This window comes from Psammomys obesus, unplaced genomic scaffold (assembly GCF_907164565.1).
Source record: "Psammomys obesus unplaced genomic scaffold, mPsaObe1.curated_primary_1811, whole genome shotgun sequence".
In the NCBI taxonomy this organism is placed as follows: Eukaryota; Metazoa; Chordata; class Mammalia; order Rodentia; family Muridae; genus Psammomys; species Psammomys obesus.
The window spans coordinates 1,496,470-1,519,263 of record NW_026588368.1 but is presented as its reverse complement, the minus strand read 5'-3'; the positions used below and the strand labels follow the sequence as shown (position 1 = coordinate 1,519,263).

The 22,794-nt window shown below is 38.9% G+C and overlaps 1 protein-coding gene across 5 annotated transcripts in view; it reads right to left on the bottom strand.

The window, feature by feature from the left end:
• Zfand4 (zinc finger AN1-type containing 4) overlaps nucleotides 1-22,794 on the bottom strand; it is a 69,607-nt gene that overhangs the window by 39,446 nt on the left and 7,367 nt on the right. For 4 of the 5 annotated variants that reach the window (XM_055604306.1, XM_055604305.1, XM_055604307.1 and 1 more), the window contains exon 2: nucleotides 13,585-13,884. In XM_055604306.1, the coding sequence (XP_055460281.1) occupies nucleotides 13,585-13,846 (262 nt within the window). In that variant the 5' untranslated portion in view covers nucleotides 13,847-13,884. Of the gene's footprint in view, nucleotides 1-12,376; nucleotides 12,477-13,584; nucleotides 13,885-22,794 lie in introns of those variants that run through there. The other variant, XM_055604309.1, reaches the window with a different exon arrangement.

The following is a 22,794-nucleotide window of genomic DNA, read 5'->3' as shown; positions in this document are numbered from 1 at the left end:
AGGAGCACACCTCAACAAAATAAAGGCTACATGCAACATACAGCCAGCATTTAGCATAACTCAAAAGCACTGCTTCTAAAACCAGAAACCAGGCAGGGTGCCCATTCTTGCTATTTCTAGTCAATATACTGTTCAAAGTCTTAGCTACAGTAATAACATGGCAAAGAAATAAAAGAGATACAAATAAGAAAGGAAGAATCTAAAGTATCTATCCCTATTTGTATATTACATGATCCTATACAAGACCCTAATAACTCCACCAAAAAATTCATATTGGATAAATAATCTCAGCAAAGTAGCAGGGTACAAAAATTAAGATACAGAAATCAACAACCTTTCTATATATTAATAACAAACTTGCTAGGAAAGAAATCGGGGAGAAAAATCCTACTTATTTTAGCTCCCAAAATATAAAAGTAAGATGCCTAAAAATGTACCTAACCAGTAAAAAATCTAAGGCAATGAAGGAAACTAAAGACACAAGAAGACAGAAAGACCCCCAGCATGATGCTCATGGGCTGGCAGAGTCAATATTGTAAAACTGATTATATTATCAAAAGCAACCTACAGATTCAATACAATCCCCATTAAACTTCTGGTGTTCTTCATAGAAATAGAAAAATAATCCTAAAATTCATATGGGATCACAAAAGACATCAAATAGCCAAAGCAATCTTGAGCAAATGCTAAGGTATCACAATCCCTGATTTCAAATTACAGTACAAAGCTGTAATAATACTATTATTTTAAAAAAAATGGCCCTGACATAATATTTAGGAGCCAGTAAGATGGCTCAGGGTAGTCATGGCCAAAACTGTTGATCTGAGTTCAATCCCCAAAACCCTCATAGTGGAAGGAGAAAGTGGCTTTAATAAACAGAAAGAGGAGGAAGTGACTTTGAGTGAGAAGAGAGAGAAACCCGTATGACATAAAAGCTGAAGAGAGCTATTTGAGAGAAGGCAAGAAACCAGCAAGAGGGATGAGAGTTGATGGCATTAGGGCATTAGGGAATGAGAAATGAACAGGAACAAAGTACAATTATCTGTATATATGAAAATGTCGTATGAAACCTTTTACTTTGTATGCTAACTTTAAAAAGCAAAAAAATAAAAAATAAAAACATTAAAGAGCCTAATTGCTATTTTAATAAGAAATCAGGATAATTATACTGTACTTTGAAAACTATAAAAATAATTTAACAAATGAATACTATTTTTTTAAAAAGAAAAGAAAAAGCATGAATTAGATACAGAAACTAGTACTGATCCTTAGATTAAAATGACTTCCTTATTATGGTGTACACACACCATCCCATATGTGAAGGTCACAGGACAACTTTCTGGAGTTCGTTCTCTCCTCTTATCATAGAGATCACAGGGATCAAACTCAGGTTATTAGGCTTAGCAGCAGGTGTCTTTAACTGCTGGGCTATATCACTAGCTATACGCTTGATATAACACTACCACCAGAAAGTCAAAGGGCCACTCTGTGTATGAAAGTTTACAAAAAGAATTCAGGTAGTTGGGAGGAGACAAGGGAGGGAGCCACAAATTGAATAAATTGTAATAAATAATTAAAGAAAGAAAGAAAGAAAGAAAGAAAGAAAGAAAGAAAGAAAGAAAGAAAGAAAGAAAGAAAGAAAAAGAATGAATGGATTCAGGTAGTTACCTGCTTACACTTTGATCAGAGAAGTGATTGTAAGGGAAGAACTTAAAACCAAGTAACTTGAAGCCACTTCTGAGGACATCAGAGAACAAGAGGTGTAACCTGGGAAGCAGCTTCACTAAGCACCAGCTACCAGCCTGCCTGAGGCTGCTGAGAAAGCACACCCACACTCTAACCAAAAATACTCGTCACTGTCATCACTCGATAGGTACACCAAGAAGCAGCAGCCTACGTCTCATTAGCAGCCAGGATCCCCCAAACTCGGGAGGACATCCTGTACCCAACCCTAAAACTAACTTATTCAGGACCACAGGACACCCTGGGCTCACAAACTGAAGGTCATTCTGTTTCTAGGAGGACCGGGAACACAGCCCAGCAGTTATTATCAACAGCCACACATCTGAGGGTGTCAAACTGCCAGCATTCAACAGTTAATCTTCAGAACCACAAGTGAGGAAAGTCAAGAGCTGAGTTAACCCAAGGCTATCAAGGCTGCACTTTTTTTTTTTTTTCAGTAATTCAGTAGTCAAAGGGGAAAAGAAAGTGAAAAGAATGGACTTTTTTTAATCTTCAAATGCTCTAGCATTTTTAACTCTCACCACAATGTGATCTTATAGTTATCCTTTGCTTTGTGTTTAGTTTCCTAGGTGAAATTTACATGGTTGATATGTATAGGATTGTATTTCTTATGTTATTGTGATTGTTTGATGACAAATTATGTTAGTAGAGAAATATCCAAATATTAGATACATGTCTTATTAACAAAATAAATTCCAATAAGACCAAAGTATGTATATGTAAGTGCGGGTATCAGATACCAGCTGAGGCTAAAAGAGGGCTTCAGATCCCCTGGAGCTGGAGTTACGGTTGTGAGCTGCTGGACATGGGTGCTGGCAACTCAAATCAGGTCCTCTACAAGACTGTTATGTACACTTTCCCTCTGACCTTGTCCCCAGCCAATTGCCTTTTTTTAAATTAAATTTTTATTTTTTATATTAATTACAGTTTATTCATTTGTATCTCAGCTGGTCCTTCTCCCCTTCCATCTGACCCTAGCCTCTCAGATCTCATCAGGACTGGCTGCATTGTCCTCCTCTGTGGCCTGGCAAGGCTGGCTCTTTGATCACCTCCCTCTGAGTTCATGTCAGAGACAGTCCCTGTTTCCCTTTCTCAGAAACCCATTTGGACACTGAGCTGCCATGGCTACATCTGTGCAAGGGTTCTAGATTATCCAGGTTATATCCATGAAGCTTGGCACAGTGAGAGGCCAGGAGAGGCCATGGTGAAGGTGCAACCTCAGCTGCAATGAAAACCCCAGGACTGATGGAGTTATGAAGTCAAGTTGAGGCTTAGCACCCTAAGAGGCCAAGAAAGCTTACCTCAGTGGAAGTCACAACGTGTAGGAGATGGCAGGACTAATTAGACCACCGCCAAGGACAGGGCAGGTACAGAGAGTGGGGGCAGCCTGAACCTAAGAGAAAAGCTGTGTGCAGTGTTGATAACAGAGCTGATAGGAGGGGCTACCCAAGCAAGCCCTTTGCAGCCTAGATCACATGTGCCAGGCAGTGGACACTGAACTTGGTTCTTTTGTGCTCTGACTGTAATTGTGCACTGGTTCTTCACTCCGAAAATAAGAAAGTATATGCCTTGTGTCTTATTTTATAGCAACCCACAGTTAAGAGACTTTGGGCTTTGTAAAGCATTTGGACTTTTGATTTACTTTTTTTTTTTTTTTTTAAAAGACAGGGTTTCTCTGTTTATCAGCCCTGGTTATCCTGAAACTTTCTGAAAAACTACACTTGCCTCAAACTCACAGAGATCCGCCTGCCTCTGCCTCCCAGGTGCTGGGATTAAGATTTAATTAAAGGCAAACACCAACACACCTGGCCAAGAATTTGGATTTTTAAGTCAATGAAAAATTTGAAGACTGTGGGACTTTCAAAGTTGTACTGTATATTAAAGTCATATATTATATTGTGACAGTAATATGAGATCTTGACAACAAATGGGGAAAAAGTTTAGTTAACTTATTTAACAATTATTTAACATTATTTAACAATAATGTGTTTTACTTAAAGAAGTATTCAACATCCTTAGTCATCAGGGAAATGCAAATCAAAATGACCCTGAGATTTCACCTTCACCAATCAGAATGGCTAAGATCTAAAACTCGTGACAACACATACTGGAGAGATTGTAGTGTCCATTGCTGGGGGGATTGCAAACTTGTACAACCACTTTGGAAATCAATCTGGTGCTTTCTCAGAAAATTAGGAATAGTGCTTCCTCAAGATCCAGCTAGATCACTCCTAGGCATATATCCAAAATATGCTTAAGTATACAACAAGGACTTTTGCTCAATCATGTTCATAGCAGCCTTATTCGTAATAGCCAGAATCTGGAAACAACCCAGATGTCCCTCAACTGAGGAATGGATACAGAAAGTGTGGTACATTTACACAATGGAATACTACTCAGCCATTAAAAACAAGGAAATCATGAAATTTGCAGGGAAATGGTGAGATCTAGAAAAGATCATCCTGAGTGAGGTATTCCAAAAGCAGAAAGACACACATGGTATATACTCACTTATAAATGGGTACTAGACCTATAAGATAGGATAAACATACTAAAATCTGTACACCTAAAGAAGCTAAGCAAGAAGGAGGACCCTGGGTAAGATGATCAATCCTTACTCATAAAGGCAAATGGGATAGACATCAGAAGAGGGAGAAAACAGGGTACAGGACAGGAGCCTACCACACAGGGACTCTGAAAGACTCTACCCAATAGGGTATCAAAGCAAATGCTGAGACTCATAGCCAAACTTTGGGCAGAGTGCAGGGAATCTTATGAAAGAAGGTGGAGACAGAAAGACCTAGAGGGGACAGGAGCTCCATAAGGAGAGCAACAGAACCAAGAAATCTGGACACAGGGGTTTTTTCTGAGACTGATAACCCAACCAAGCGCCATGTGTGGAGATAACCTAGAACCCCTTGCACAGATGTAACCGATGGCAGCTCAGTGTCCAAATGGATATCCTAGTAAGGGGAACAGGGACTGTCTCTGATGTGAACTCAGAGGCTAGCTCTTTGATCACCTCCCCCTGAGGAGGGAGCAGCCTTACCAGGCCACAAAGGAAGACAATGCAAGCCAGTCCTGATGAGACTTGATAGGCTAGGGTCAGATGGAAGGGGAGGAGGACCCCCCTATCAGTGGACTTGGGGATGGGCATGGGAGAATATGAGGGAGGGAGGGTGGGATTGGGAAGGAATGAGGGACGGGGCTACAGCTGAGATACAAAGTGAATAAACTGTAATTAATATAAAAAATAAAAATTTAAATAAAAAAACAATAATGTGTTTTGTGTGTCAGGTTGACAAGGAGAGGACTTTTGATGGTTAGTTTTTGCCTACTAACACAAACCCAAACATATCTGGGAAGAGGAAGTCTTAATTGAGAAATTGCCTCCACTGGATTTGCCTGTGGGGCACTTTCTTATTTGCTAATTGATATAGGAGGACCCAGCCCAATTTGGATCCTGCCATCTCTAGGCAAGTGAGTATTGCTGCATAAGAATGGAAGCTGAGAGAGGCAATGTTGGCATACACCTTTATTTCCAGCCCTTGGGAAGCAGAGGCTGGTGGATCTCTGTTACCTTCAGGCCAGCCTGGTTTACAGAGCAAATTCCAGGACAGCCAGAGCTACACAGAGAAACCCTGTCTCAAAAAACCAAAAAGAGAAGAAAAGAATAGAAGCTGAGAAAGCCAGAGGAGGTAGCTTGTCAGGAGTGTTCTAAGGTCTCTGCTGCAGCTCCTGCCTGGCGTTCTTGCCTTGGCTTCCCTCAGTGACGGACTTTAACCTGTAAGCTTTGGGTCATGTTTATCACAGCAACAGAAAGCTAGCTAACTAGGACGCTGGCTAGGTCCGGTAGAAAAAAGAAACACACTATGGGAGGGCATCCTAAACATACTTTATTGCAGGGATTAGTATACACCTAAAATTTCAGCTCTTAGAGGCTAACTTGTGCTACATCCCAAGACTTGTTCTAAAAAAAAAAAAAAAAAAAAAAAAAAAAAAAAAAAAAAGGCAAAGCAAAACAGAGTGGTTACTGGGTTTAGGGAAGAATAATTTACCCCTGAGCCAATGCCTACTACTACGTGCAGGCAATAGATGTTTCTCTCCTGCCCCTTTACCTGAGGCTCTTGGGTCACTGGGTTGTTGGAAGCTTTCAAAATGAATACCTGCTCTACTGTCTCTTTTACTTGCTTTACTTTCTTGCTTTTGTTTTTGAGACAGGCAGCATGTAGTCCAGGCTGACCTCTAATTAGTATGTAGTAGGGATAACAGTGACCTCTTAATCCCCCTGCCTCTACCTCCCAACTACTGGGATTACAGACATGGAATACTATACCCAGCTAGGAATCACACTTTTTTATTTCTGGCTCTATTTCTATTATATATACTAAACACACACAGGTTAAAATAAACTTTGAAAAAAGAATCTTTAAAAGAACTTTGCTAAAGATTATATATGTGTGTTTCATTTAAATTATAGATTTCTTATATTCATACCTAACACTACCTTACTTATATTATAATAATTAAATTATATACATAAAAAACTAGAAAGAGTTTATTCCCTAATGTCAAAATCAAAAATCTGGTTTTGGTTTGCTTTTAAGAATAAAGCCTCGTAGTAAGATAGTAAGACCTGGAAAGGACAAGAACTCCACAGGGAGAGCAACAGATCCAAAAAGTCTGGGCACAGGGGTCTTTTCTGAGACTGATACTCTAACCAAGGAGTATCTAGTCACTCATGTAGATGGCCTGGAACCCCTGCACAGAGGTAGCCCATGGCAGTTCAGCATCCAAGTGGGTTCCGTAGTAATGGGGATAGGGACTGTCTCTGACAGAAACTTATTGGCCTGCTCTTTGATCACCTCCCCCTGAGGGGGAGCAGCCATACCAGGCCACAGAGAAAGACAATGCAGGGAGTCCTGATGAGACCTGATAGGCTAGGGTCAGAGGGAAGGGGAAGAGGACTTCCCTTATCAGTGGACTGGGGGAGGGGCACAGATGAGGAAGAGGGAGGGAGGGTGGAATTGGGAGGAGAGGAGGGAGGTGGGGGGGAATACAAAGTGAATAAACTGTAATTAATAAAAATAAAAATAATTTAAAAAAAAAAGAATAGAGCCTCACAAAATGGTCAGGCTGCCCCAGAGCTGGCCAGATTACTGAGCCAAGTGATCCTCCACCTTCTGCCTCTTGAATAACTAGCTGAGCAGAAGTCTGTTTTTTTCTACTTTTAAATAAGTTCAATTAAATTTATTATATCATTGTAACTCACTGCACCTGTGAGGTTTTTTTTTTTTTTTCTTATTTTCTTCAGGATTATACAAAAGTTTTATGCAGTCCTCCATAATTTACTACTATATTCACCATAAATGTTCTACTTACTTTCATCACTCACAATTGGTGAGTGATAAGAGAGAGAAAACAGGGAATAAGTCAGGAGCCTGCCACAGAGGGACTCTGAATGACTCTACCCAGCAGGGTATCAAAGCAGATACTGAGACTCATAGCCAAGCTTTGGGCAAAGTGCAGGGAATCTTATGAAAGAAGGGGGAGATAGAAAGACCTGCAGGGGACAAGAGCTCCATAAGGAGAGCAACAGAATAAAAATATCTGGGCCCAGAGGTCTTTTCCGAAACTTGATACTCCAACCAACAACCATGCATGGAGATAACCTAGAACCCCTATACAGATGTCGCCCATGGCAGCTCAGTGTCCAAGTGGGTTTCCTAGTAAGGAGAACAGGGACTGTCTCTGACATGAACTAAGTGGCTGGCTCTTTGATCACCTCCCCCTGAAGGGGGAACTGCCTTGCAAGGCCACAGGGGAAGACAATGCAGCCAGTCCTGATAAGCTAGGGTCAGATGGAAGGGGAGGAGGACTTCCCCTATCAATGGACTGGAGGAGGGCCATGGGAGGAGATAAGGGAGGGAGAGTGGGGTTGGGAGGGGTCGAGGGAGGGGGCTACAGCTGGGATACAAAATGAATAAACTGTAATTAATTTAAAAATCAATAAATTTTTAAAAGATTGAGAACTGAGATTTACTGCTATGTTGAGAACTTTTTCACGGTATCTAGTAGGTAGTAAATTTCAGTAAACACATGTGACTGAGTAAGCAGTTGAGGAAAACTAAATAAAGATTGAATTCTAAATAATTGGGGTCAAAAAACTAATTGTGTTTTAGATCTGTGACATCTGATTGATGTATCTATAGTAAATAAATACTATATAAAATGTTGATAAAGGATGATTAAGTATACTTCTAAACAATTCATAGATCAAAGAAGACAGAAAATAAGGAAAATTTTAAACTCATCGGAATTCTCAGAATATTACCAAGAAAGCAAAGTTGAATGAGGGGGAGGTGCAGGTTGTGGGTGTGCATGCATGTCGTGATGACCCCAACCATAAAATTATTCTGCTGTTGCTTCATTGCTGTAATTCTGCTACTGTAATGAATTACAATGTGAATATCTGTGTTTTCCAAATGGGCTTTTAAGGGCTGCAACCCACAGATTGAGAAACACTGTAGTAATCCCTAGTGTGTATCTAAAAACAGGCAAATTGAGTGAAAAAAAAAAAAAAAGCTTTGGCATAAAGCTAATCATAGATGTAAAAGATCTCTATGATGGAAACTTTAAAACATTGAGGAAGACACTAGAAGATGAAAAGACCTTGCTTATGCATTGGAAGAATTAGTATTGTGGACTTGGCTATCTTACCAAAAGCGATCTATAGATTCAGCGTAATACCAATAAGAATTCCACTGATCTTCTTCACAGAAATCGAATTAAAAAAGTCTTAAAATTAATGTAAAGTACAAGACCCCAAACAGCAACAGCAATCCTGAGCAAAAGACTATCCAACTATAGCCATGTGATTTTTGACAAAAATGCTAAAAATACACATTGGGGAAAACACAGCATCTTCAACAAATGATACTGGGAAAACTAAATGTCCACATGTAGAAAAGAAATATTAAATCCTCTCTCTGAATGAAAGTCATGTAAAAATAGATCAATGACCTCAACATATAACCAGAAACTTTGAAACTGCTAGAAGAAAAATTCAGGCTGCACTTCAAAATGTAGACATAGGTAAGGACTTTCTGAATAGGATCCTGCTCAAAATAAAAGGCTTATAATCAACAAATGAGTTCTTGCAAAATTAAAAAAGCTTTTGAATGATACAGGAAACTGCCAATCAAATGAAGAAATAGCTTACAGAATCAGAGAAAATATTTGCCAGCTACATGTCAAGAGTATTAGCATCTAGAATATACAAAGACTTCAAGAAACTACACATCACAAAACAATCAGCCCAATTAAAAAATGGATCAAGGAATCAGAGTTCTCAAAAGATGACATACAACCGCCTAATAATCTTTTAAAAAATATTTATCATCACTGGCCATGATGGAAATGCAAATTAAAACTGCTTTGAGATTTGATCTTACCTCTGCTAAAATAGCTACTGTCAAGAAAGAAAAAAGAGCCAACAAAAGCTGACAAGGAAATGAGGAAAGAGGAATGGCCATCCACTGTCAGTGGGGCTTTACACTGGCACCACCATATAGAAATATGTGTTTCTCAAAAAGGGGAAAGAACTACCATATGATCCCCTACTCCATTCCTGTGCATACAGTAAAGGGACTACATATCCTCCTACAGAGAAAATACACATATATCATTGTTATTCTATTCACAATATCTAGGAAATAGAATCAAACTAGATGGCTGCTAACTCAAGAATGGATAACAAAAATGTGTTACATATACACAATACAATTTTATTAGGCTATAAAGTATTTGATAAAGAAATTGAAGATTTCAGAAGATGGAAAGATGGAAAGAACCATGGTGATGGTTCAGTAGGGTTAACATGGTAAAAATGTTCCTCTTACCAAAAGCAATCTACAGATTAAATACAATCCCCATCAAAATTCCAACTCAATTCTTCACTAACCTTGAAAGAACAATACTCAACTTCATATGGAAAAACAAAAACCCAAAATTGTTACTGCATGGTCTGGTGCTTTGTATTAATTGTTAATTATTCTGCTCTCTGTCTTTTATAAGCAGGCTTTCACATACCCCAAGTAATGCTGTGTAACCTTGCTCCAAAATTATTCCTGATTGGCTAAATAAAAGGCCTACACACTGGGGCAGGGAAGAAGTGAGAAGAGGAGCTAAGGTTCATAGACTTGGAGGACAGAAAGATCATGGAAAGGAGAGAGACAAGTACAAGAAAAGAAGGAAGCAGGACCACCATGGGTTGGCGTGGAGAGAACCACGTGACCAAGTAAAATTTACTCTGAGGTGGTGTTGGAGAGAAGCAGCCCAGATTAAAAACATGTGCAAGTATTTATGGAATTATAGATGGGAAGAAGCCCAGACAGGAATGATTAAAGCAAATGGCATGGAATGGGGGGCTGGGAGATAACCAGGTAGCTCAGGCGGTTTGTATCTGCCCAGCCTCCAGGTGAAATAAAGCTTATTTAAAATCCTATCGGGTGTCTGCATCTTTTATTGATATGGTAATGGTTAATAATAACTGCCATAATTATTATAGGCTTTTAAGAATAAATATTAAGACTTCTTATTTTCTACAACACAGGATAACTAAAATATTCCTACACAATAAGAGAACTTCCAAAGGTATCATCAGCCCTGATTTCAAACTGTACTACAGAGCTGTAGTAATAATAATAATAATAATAATAAATTTTGTTTATGTTAAAAAACATTCATCAATGGATTCGACACAAAGACCCAGAAATAAATCCACATACCTCTAAACACCTGATTTTTGATAAAGAAGCCAGGAATACACTACAGGGGAAAAAGCATCTTCAACAAATGGTGCTGATTTAACTAGATGTCGCTATGTAGAAGAATGCAAATAGACCCATATCTATCACTCTACACAAAACTTAAGTCCAAGCGGATCAAAGACCTCAACATAAAACCAGACATGCTGAACCTGACAAAAGAGAAAGAGAAGAATAGTCTTGAACACACTGGCATAGGAGGTAACTTCCTGAACAGAACAATAGCATAGGCACTAAGATAAACAACAAATGGCGAGGACACAAAAATAAAAAGGAGAGGACACGAGAGGTGGAGAGGGACTTGTTGAGCGACCCAGGAGGATGGAAAGAGGCACTCTGGGGTACACATATTAAGATGCACTTTTTACATATATAAAGTTGCAAAAGAATAAAAAACAGTCTGTAAATACATATGCATATCTATGAAGCACTGTTTAAAAACAAAAATAAAATATTTCTCATTTTCCCAAATTTGTCACTCTTGGATAATCTTACAGGCAAAGTTCTACAGAGTGTTCCAGAGGCAGCAACACAAACAAGACTATTTTGAACCACACATTAAGGAGACACAACAAAATTATCAAGACTTCTGGTAAATATGACAGGTCAGGAGAGTACACAGGGAATATGACATCACTTCAGTGGAAAAATACAACTAATATGGTAAATGCTATTCAGACAAGCATTTCTCTACACAGGAAAGAAATCCAGTCCTTATGTAAAATCTAATACCAGAAATTTTCAGAAAAGGCAAATTACTCTAAAAAAAAAAGAAAAAGTAAATGGTTTAAAGTAAAGGGTTCTTTTCTTGGCCATGTTACTCTCAACTGTGTCAGCACAGGAAGTCCACACACTACAGTTCTTCAGGAACTTATGTTGATGGAGCAGCAGTTGTCATGTATAAAAATGATTGTCTATTTGTAGCTCATTGTCTATATGGCTCCACTAGTCATAAAGAACCAAGAGAACAATACTCTTCCATGTACAGGGGAGAAACGTTTATTTAGGGAGCAGCAATGCCAAAACCAAAGGCTCGTAGGGACTGCACTGCTCCAGATAACCTGTATACTCTTGGCACACACTTCTTTCTCAATTCCGGTGCAGTATTTGGTACACCTTCTGGAAGGGATGCCCACACCTCTGTAAACCACTGCTCTGGTTAGTAAGTGAGCTAGAGAGCCAAGGTATATTCTTCCCTAAGTGTACAGAAGGTACAATCTTAGGTTCTCAGAAACATATGACACTATCTCCAAACTAAACATTTTCCCTTAATAAGGAAAACAGGCATTTTACACTTGGTAATTCATGTAATCCTGAGAAAATCATTTGCAACAATTGTTAGTATCATTATTCCTATTTTTAAGATTAAGAATGTTAATTTGGGATCCAGCAAGATATTGTTAGTGTGAATGGGTAAAGGTGCTTGCAGCTTGCTGCTAAGCCTGCTGAGCTGAGTTTGATCCCCAAGACCTACATTGTAGAAAGAATAAACTCCCACAAATTATGCTCTGACTTCCACAATTGTGCTGTAGCAAGCACACTGCATGTGCACACATAAGTAAATAAGTAATAAGTAAATGGGGTTTAAATAAAATAAGCATGATTTTAAAAATGAATGCTAATTTGCTTAGCGGAGTTGGCACTCTGTCCCTTCCAGACCCATTTACAATTCGCTGTCAGCTACCTCTTCCCTCTCTGCTTCAGCAATCACTCCCAGGTAACCATGGTCTCCTCAGCCTGTCTTCCAGAAATCCCTTCTGTCTCCCCTCCCGCCAGGCACTAGTGCTGAACTCATCGAAAGTTACCCAAAGGAAAAGCCTTCTGGAGGAACAACCACTTCCTGTGCAGGACTAACTCAAGCACTGTCCCTTCTGTCCTCTCCAGCCAAATCTTGCTAATTGGAGTCTTGAGTCTTCCCATGTTAGCTCCAACTGACGTCCAGTGAGGAAGAACAAAGGCCATCCAGAAAAGGAATAAAACTGATTTTTCATGAAGGCTGTTCTTTTGAAGTCTCCTGCAGAACACAATGACTGTCACTGCCTTTGTTGCTTAAAAAACAGAGGTGTATGTGCCATTGTTTGATGTGGTTTAGACTCAGCTACCCCCTAAAACTACCTTAAGGGAGAGTGACAAAGGAAAAGCAAATAATCAAAAACTCAAACACACAGCCTGGCAGTGATGGCACATGCCTTTAATCCCAGCACTCAGGAGGTAGAGGCAGGTGAATCTCTGAGTTTGAGGCCAGCATGTTCTACATAGTGAGTTCTAGGACAGCCAGGGCTACACAGAAAAATCCTGTCTCCAAAAACCAAAACACACACACACACACACACACACCTCAAACAACCAGAATCTTTGCTCTCACATTCCCACCCTCCCACCCTTCTGTAATTCTGCATTTAAGTTGGCTGGAGAGCAAACCTAATTAGGACCTTTATATTACAAACAAGTTTCAGTTGCCTCCACCACCAAAGATATAGTTAACATTATGTCAAATTATTTTATTGTCTAGCCCAAACTGAACAACCATAAATGGTAATCTGATATCTGGAAGCCTAATTTTAACATAAAGTAGCCTAACACCACAAATACATACACCACAAAAAGATATTACATGCCATTCCATAGCCTTGCTATGTTAGAGGTACTTTGACTACACGTAAATGTAAGCCAAAACTTTCAGAAAATCTCCACATTGTACAAAAAACGGGAAATAAATTAATTTCCCATTAGCAACTGCACAAGTTACAGTATAATTTGTGTATCATCCTAGCCTGCTATAAACTACCTTGAAATATTTATTTCATGCCATTAACATGATGCCAGAGATCTGAATGAAAATCTTGTGGAAGAGGGTAAGGTAGGGAAAACAAAGTAATACAAAGGAGGCAGTTTCTAAGACACGATGTGGATTTCGTTATCCTATTCATTCTAATATCATATGATTAAAGTTTTGTCCATTAAAAGCCTTTGAGATCTTTAATCCTCATATTGTAGAAACAAAGACTAGTACCTTCCAATCTTTGAATTTTTCCTTTCACAGAGATAACAGCTTCAAAGGGTGAAACTCTTAGTTCAAAACATGTTCCAGTCAATGTTTCGATGAAGAGTTCCATGGTGTCATAGAAAGGAAGTTTGAAGTAAAACGGTCCCACGTTATCTTCATTGAAGAATGGAGGCTCTTTCCTGTTATCCATTACTTTGACTTTTCTAATTCTTCTGGAATATGTTGTATGCAACTGTATTCCAGCTCTACCCAAATCAGCTTTGAACATTGGTAATACGTATCGTTGTTCATGTTTGAGTTTTATACCTGAAAAAAACAAAAATTGTTTTAAAACAGATCTGTCTGAAAGTCCCTCCTTCATTAAGATGTCCTGAATAACTCTGGCTTATGCTGATCTACCTACCTACCTACAGTCTAAGAACTTACTTTACTGCCTTTGCAAATTGTGTCTAGTAGTGAGCGGCCTGTGCTGGCCCCTGAAATCACTCCTGATGTAGACTGTTCTGGAACAGCAGTATCTTACTACAGCTCCACATTGTTGCTAATGTAGAACACATGGTCAACTGACATTTCTGCTAATATTCAGAGTCTACATATCGCTATAGTTCTGTAAGACTTGCCAAGCGTATGTGCGTCCTTTTCTAAATATGTGTCTCTTTTAATCCACATAAAACCTTAGACTCTTTGTACATAATTATAGTGGATAAGAAAAATAGCAAACATCTTAATAGGTTCCTTTAAATTTTGATCCACTAAATAAATAACCAATGAGCATTCGGGTTTCCAAAAATTATCAACCATTGTAGCATTTTAAAAAAAGGTAATGAGGGGCTGGAGAGATGGCTCAGAGGTTAAGAACACTGGCTGTTCTTCCAAAGGTCCTGAGTTCAATTCCCAGTCAACCACATGGCTCCTAATCATCTATAGTGAGATCTGGTGCCCTCTTCTGGTGCACAGGCACACATGCAGCTAAAATGCTGTATACATAACAAATAAGTAAATCTTTAAAGAAAAGAGGAATTGATACAGACACTAGATGATCTCTACTCACAAGCAAGCAATGGCTCATGAGTAGGAGGGACAAACACAACACACAGAAGCATAAGGTAAATTAATAGTATAGAACTAGCAGCAAGTGTGAGCACATTAAAAAACTGCCATCATTTTGGTGAAAAGGTTTTTATCAGGAGGTCCTAAGCTTAAACTACACAAATACGTATCTTTCTGAAGATATGGGAGAATTTTTCTTCAAAGTAGTTTCACTGAGATATAATGCCTATACCAAAATTGACTCACTTCACATGTAAAATTCACTCATTTTTAATACTACAAATGTCCAACCACCACAACCATTGTGTTGCCCAGTGGTGGGGACTAAGCAAGGGCTGTGGACATGCCAATCAAGTGTTCTAGAAGTGAGTGATACCACAGCTTCTTGCAATCAACTTTACAACATTTTCACCATCCTGAAACTTTACACCAATAGCCATCACTACCAATGTCCCCATCCTGCTTCTTAGTCCAAGGCAACAACTATTCTACTTAATCTAGCACTGCTAATTCCAGACACTTACACTAATAAAATGATATATGTGGTGTTTTGCAACTGGTTTCTATGGCTTTGCAAAATTTTACATCCATGTATCAATACTTCATCTGGTGAATGAAAAACAGTCCCCCATGTGGATCAGGCACATATTATCTCTCCAGTCAATAGGTCATGGTATTTGGATGGATTTCAATTTGTAGCTAGCGCAAACAGTGCTATAGTGAACAATCAGCTACCATGCAGACAAGTTTTCCTTTCTGGGTGACACATATTGGAAAGAAACACGTGTGCTGGGTCACATGGCAACTGTATTAAGCAATTTGTAGAATTATTAAACTGTTTTCCAAGTATTTTAAACCATTTTATAATATACTAACAACAAATAAGGGTGTAGAATTCACATCTTTGTCAATACTTCTGTCTTTTTTATTAAAGCAATCTTAGTGAGCACATGGCAGTGTATCATGGTTGTGATTTGCACTCTCAAATGATTCTGAGCTTCTCTTATGTGATTATCGGCCCTCTGTATCTCACCCTTGGAGAATATCTAGTCAAAGTCCGTGGGAGAGACTATGGGGAGAGACAGCTAACAGCAATGGCCATTTGAGGGGTAGTATGGAAACCTAATACAGTAGAAATTTCCTAAAATATATACATACATGACAGTGATCTAAATAAAATTGTCAAATTACAGGAAAAGACAGAGTCCCAACTGGCTATCTCTTGTCACCAAATGGAGCTTCCAGTCCTGGGATTGAGTTACATCTAATTGAGATGTTGACTAAAGGGGCCCACAGGAATCCCCAAACAATCCAGGCTGTTGCCAAGACCATAGGTTTCTCTCCCCAAACTGACAGCAAGGTCCCATTGCTGAAAACAACCTCAGGGAACCCTGTGGAAAAGGGGAGGGAAAGAGTGTAAGAGCCAGGGGGGAATGGAGAACACCAAGAAAACAAGGCCCTCTAACTCAACAGGAGCAAAGTCCATATAACTCAGAGACTGAAGAAGCATGCACAGGGCCTCCAGTAGGCCCTCTGTGCTTACATTATGGCTTCCAGGTTGGTGTTTTTGTGGGGTTCCTGAGTGTGCAAATGAATGGCTCCCTCGATTCTTATGCCTTCTCTTGGGCTCTTTTCCCTCTGTTGGTTTCCCTTGCACAACTTCAATGTGATACTTTTTGCTCTATCTTATATTTTATTTTGTTATATTTATTAAAAAGGAGTGAATGAAAACCTAGTCACTAGGGTAAAGGCTAACTACTGAACTGTGGAGTGTTTATCATCCACCCCGGAGCAGTCCTCACGCTCAGCAGTTGAGCAAACATATAGTATACCCCACAGTATTTTTGGTATGCTTTTGTTGGCTTACAGCTTGCCATTATGGTACCACCAGTAGCTACCCTACTACAACAAGCCCTGGATATCCAAACACATTAGAAACATAACAAAATAACCTTAAATCTATTCTTATGAAGATGATAGAGGTCTATAAAGAGAAAATGAATAACTCTCTTAAAGAAATACAGAGGAAGACAAAGAAACTAGTCCTGATGAGACCTGATAGACTAGGGTCAGATGGAAGGGGAGGTGCATAGGAGAAGAGGGAGGGTGGGACTGGGAGGTGATAGGGGAAGAAGCTACAGCTGGGATACAAAGTGAATAAACTGTAATTAATAAAAATTTAAAAAATTATTTTCAAAAAATGAAATAAGGGATAGTGCACATTTAAAAAAAGAAAGAAAAAGAAAGAAGGAAGGAAGGAAAAGAAAAAGAAAGAGAAAGAAAGAAAGAAAGAAAGAAAGAAAGAAAGAAAGAAAGAAAGAAAGAAAGAAAGAAAGAAAGAAGTAAGTTCAGGAAAATACAATCAAACAGATGAAGAAAATGAATAAAATGGTTCAAGCCCTTAAAATAGAAACAATAAAGAAAACATAAGCTGAGGAAGTCCTGGAGTTGGAAAACCTAGGAAAGAGATCAAGAACTACAGGTGTAAGCATCACCAACAGAATTCAGAAGTTAATGAGGAGAAAATATCAGGCCTAGAAGATAAAATTGAAATCGATACATTGGTCAAACAAAATGTTAAATCTAAAAAGTTTCTGACACAAAATATTCAAGAAATCAGGGACACTATGAAAAGATGAAACTTAAGAATAATAAAAATAGACATACAACAATGCACAGACTCCAAGAAGATAAGCCAGATGGGCATCTGAGGCTTCATGTGTGCCCACTAGTTAGAGGAGTGGGGGATATCTCTAATATGAACTACACTGCCTGCTTTTTGATCACTTCCTCCTGATGGGACTGCCCTATCAGGCCACAGGTGAGGAAGACAAGCTCACTCCTCATATGAAATAGCTGATCTGGGGGGTCTGGGTAGGAGGGCTCCCCTATTCTGAGAAAATAGGAGGAGGGAGGATGCAGGAGGGTGGGTAGAACTGGGAGGAGAGGAGAGAGGGTCCTATGACCGAGATGTAAATTGAATTGATTAATTAAAGAAAAAAGAATAAGAATAGAAGAAAGAGAAGATTCCTGGCTCCAAGGGTCAGAAAATATTTTCAACAAAATGATAGGAGAAAATATCCCCAATCTAAAGAAAGAGATGCCTATAAATATATAAGAAGCTTACAGAACACCAAATAGATTAGACCAGAAAAGAAAATCCTCTCACCACATAGCAAAACACTAAATGTACAGAACAAAGAAAAAAAATATTAAAAGCTGCAAGGGAAAAGGGCCAAGTAACATATAAAGTCAGACCTATCAGAATTACACATGATTTCTCAACACAGACTCTAAAAGCCAGAAGGGCCTGGGCAGATGACTTGCAGATTCTAAGAGACCACATATGTCAGCCAAATATGAAGCTTGGTGATAGAGTACTTTACTAGCATGTTTTAGGCCCTGGGCTCAATCTGCAGTTACACACACACACACACACACACACACACACACACACACACACACAAGCATTATAGTGAAACACTCATAGGCAACATGCCTATGTCAGCCAAGACTCCTATACCCAGCAAAACTTTCAATCACCATAGATGAAGAAAACAAGATATTCCATAACAAAACCAAAATTAAACAATATCTATGTATAAATCCAGCCTTACAGAACATACTAAACATACTAGAAGGAAAACTCCAACCCAAGAAGGTCAACTATACCCAAGAAAACACAGGAAATAAATAACTCCACTGCAGCAAAACTGAAAGAAGAGAAACACACACACACACACACGGAGAAAGAGAGAGAGAGAGAGAGAGAGAACCATTACCAACAACAAAAATAATAGGAATTAACAATCATTGGTCATTAATATCTCTCAATATCAATAGACTCAATTCCCTAATGACAGGAGCTCCAAAAGGAGAACTACAGATCCAAAAAATCTAGGCACAGGGGTCTTTTCTGAGATGGATACTCCAACCGAGGACCATGGATGGAGATAACCTAGAACCCCTTGCACAGATGTAGCCCATGACAGCTCAGTCTCCAAGTGGGTTCTCTAATAATGGGACCAGGGGCTGTTTCTGACATGAACTCAGTGGCTGGCTCTTTGATCACCTTCCCCTGAGGGGGGAGCAGCCTTACCAGGTCACAGAGGAAAACAATGCAACCAGTCCTGATGAGACCTGATAGGCTAGAGTTAGAGGGAAGAGGAGGAGGACCTCCCCTATCAGTAGACTTGGGGAGGGGAAAGGGAGATGAGGGAGGGTGGGATTGGGAGGTGATGAGGGAGGGGACTACAGTGGGGATACAAAGTGAATAAACTGTAATTTTAAAAAGTAAATAAAATTTTAAAAACAAACAAAAAAGACATAGACTACAAGAATGGATATGAAATCAGGATCCATCTTTCTGCTGCATGCAAGAAACACTCCTCAGCAATGAAGATAGACATTATTGCAGAGTAAAGGGCTGAAAAAAAAAAAAAGGTTTTCCAAGCAAATGGACCCAAGAAGCAAGCTGGAGTAGCTGTGCTGATAGGTGATAAAATAGAGTTTCAATGAAAATTAATGAAAAGAGATGAGGAAAGACACTTCATACTCAAAGGAAAAATCCACCAAGAAGACATCTCAATTCTGAATATCTATGCCTCAAATACAAGGCATTTGTTAAAACAAACAAACAAAAACAAAAACCATTAATAAAGCATAAATCATACATTGAACCGCAAACAGTACTAGTGGGTAATGTCAACACTCCACTCTCACCAGTGGACAGGTCATTGAGACAGAAACTTAACACAGATATAGTGAAATTAACAGATGTAGTCAATCAAATGGACCTAACAGATATCTACAAAACTTTTCACCCAAATACAAAAGAATATACTTCCTTCTCAGCACCACATGGAACTTTCTCCACAACTGACCATATAGTTGATCACAAAGGAAGCCTCAGCCAATACAAGCAGATTATAACTCCTTGTATCTTATTAGATTAAAGCTGATGCCAACAACAACAGAAACAACACAAAGCCTACAGACTCATAGAAACTGAACAATTCCCTACTCAGTGACCACTGGGTAAGGGAAGAAATTAAAAAAAAAAAATTAAAGACTTCCTTCCTAGAATTCATTGAAAATGAAGGCTCAACATACCCAAACTTATGGGACACAATGAAAGCAGTGCTCAGAGGAAAGTTCATAGCACTAAGTGCCTTCAGAAAGAAATTGGAGATCTCTCATACTAACAACTTAAAAGCACACCTGCAAGTTCTAGAAAAAAAAAAAAAAGAAGCAAACACACTCAAGAGGAGTAGACGTCAGGAAATATTCAAACTCAGGGCTGAAAGCAAAGAATCAATGAAACCAAGAGCTGGTTCTCTGAGAAAACCAAGATATACAGAACTCTTAACCAAACTAACTAAAAGGCACCAAGACAATATCCAAATAAACAAAATCAGAAATGAAAAGGAGGACATAACATGAGACACTGAGAAAATCCAAAGAATCATTAGGTCTTACTTCAAAAGTCTGTACTCCACAAAATTGAAAAATCTAAATGAAATGGATGATTTTCTTGATAGATTCCACTTATTAAAGTTAAATCAAGATCAGGTAAACAATTTAATTGGTCCTATAACCCCTAAAGAAATAGAAGCGTCATTTAAAAGCCTCCCACCCAAAAAAAGTCCAGGACCAGATTACTTCAGTGCAATATTCTACCAGAATTTCAAAGAAGACCTAATACAAATACTCCTCAAACTATTCCACAAAAATAGAAACAGAAGGAACATTGCCAAACTCATTCTATGAGGCCACAGTAACCCTCATATCTAAACCACAGAAAGAACCAACAAAGAAAGAGAATTTCATACCAATTTCCCTTATGAACTTTGATGTAAAAATACTTGCAAACCGAATTCAAGAACACATAAAAACATCATCCACCATGATCAAATAGGCTTCATCCCAGGGATGCAGGGGTGGTTCAATATTAAAAAAAAAAAATCCATCAATGTAATCCACCATATAAACAAACTGAAAGAAAATCACATGATCATCTCATTAGATGCAGAAAAAGCCTTCTACAAAATCCAACGCCCTTTCATGATAAAAGACTTGGAAAGATCGGGGATACAAGGACCATGTATAAACATAATAAAATCAATATACAACAAGCCAATACCCAGCATCAAATTACATGCAGAGAAACTCAAAGCAATTCCACTAAATTCAGAGATAAGCTAAGGCTGCCCACTCTCGCCACATCTCTTCAATATAGTACTTGAAGTTCTAGATAGAGCAATAAGACAATTAAAGGAGATCAAGGGGATACAAACCAGAAAGGAAGAAGTCAAAGTATCCCTTTTCACAGATGATATGATAGTATACATGAGTGACCCCAAAAATTTTGCCAGAAAACTCCTACAGCTGGATAAACACCTTCAGCAAAATGGCCAGATACAGAAATTAACTCGAAAAATCAGTAGCCCTTCTTTATACAAACGATAATGGGCTGAGAAAGAAATTAGGGAAACAACACTCTTTACAATAACCACCAATAACATACAATATCTTGGTGTAACTTTAACCAAGCAAATGAAAGACTTGATGTCTTTCTTCAGAGAACTTCAAGTCTCTGAAGAAAAAGACTGAAGATAATAGAAGGAAAGATACCCTATGCTCATGGATCAGTAGCGTTAGCATAGTAAAGATGGCCCTCTTACCAAAAGCAATCTACAAATTCAGTGCAATTACCATCAAAATATCAACACAATTCTTTATAGACTTTGAAAGAACAATAAAACCAGATACACTAAATCTAATAGAAGAGAATGCGGGTAATAGCTTTGAACTCATTGGTACAGGAAACAACTTCCTGAATTGAACACCAACAGCTCAGGCAGTAAGATTAACAATTAATGAGACCTCCTGAAACTGAAAAGTTTCTGTAAGGCAAAGGACACTGTCAAAATGGTAGCCAACAAAATGAAAAGAGATCTTCATCAACTCTACATCTGACAGAGGACTAAAATCAAAAACATATAAAGAACTCAAGAAATTAGACACCAACAAACTAAATAATTCAATTAAAAATGGGGTACAGAGCTAAACAAAGAATTCTCAACAGAGGTATCTCAAATGGCCAAGAAACACTTAAAGAAATGTTTAGCATCCTAAAGTTATCAGGGAAATCCAAATCAAAACAACCCTGAGATTCCATCTTACATCCATTGGGATGGCTATGATCAAAAACACAAGCAGCAGCACATGCTGATGAGGATGTGGAGAAAGGGGAACGAACACTCCTCCATTGCTGGTGGGAGTGCACACTTGTACAGCCACTTTGGAAGTCAATCTGGTGGTTTCTCAGAAAATTGGGATTAGTGCTACCTCAAGACCCAGCTATACCACTGCTGAGCATATATGCAAAAGATGCTCTACCATACCACAAGAAAACTTGCTCAACTATGTTCATAGCAGCTTTATTTGTAATAGTCAGAAACTGGAAACAACCCAGATGTCCCTCAACCAGATAATAGATAAAGAAAATGTGGTATCACTTAAAGGGGGAAATAGAGGTAGTAGTTTAAGAGTGGAAACAAAGTAAGTAGGAGGAGGAGTGCAGAGAGAAATAAGGATGGAGATCACACTTGGAGAGAGTAGGAGCAGGAAGGCAGAAGGCCTGCCAAGAAAAGAGAAATGGTGGATGGCATCTTGTGGCATCTCTGCCACAAGCTGCAGACCTGAATCAGAATAGGCCTCTGGAAAGATTTGAGGGGGACTCTAGCTAAGACTCCTAGTAGTAAAGGCCATGGAGACTGAAGAAGACACCCTTTATCTAGACAAGACTCCAAGTGGACAGAGGAGATCACCAACTCATCCATAAAAACCGTAACCCAAAACTTACTCTTTCCTACAAGACCTGCAGGGACAAAGACAGAACAGATAGAGCAGAGAATCAGGGAATATCCAACCAATGCCAACCCCAACCCTAAGACCCACCTCATGGAAGAAAGCCTACTAAGCCCTATCACTATTAACAATAGTCTGCTATGCCTGCAGACAGGGGCCTACCAGCGCTGTCCTTTTAGAGGCTCCACCCAGCAACGGCTTGAAACAGACACTGAGACTCACAGCCAAACACTGGGCGATGCACAGGGAGTCTACTGGAAAAGAGATGGTAAAGATAAATGGATCAGACATGAC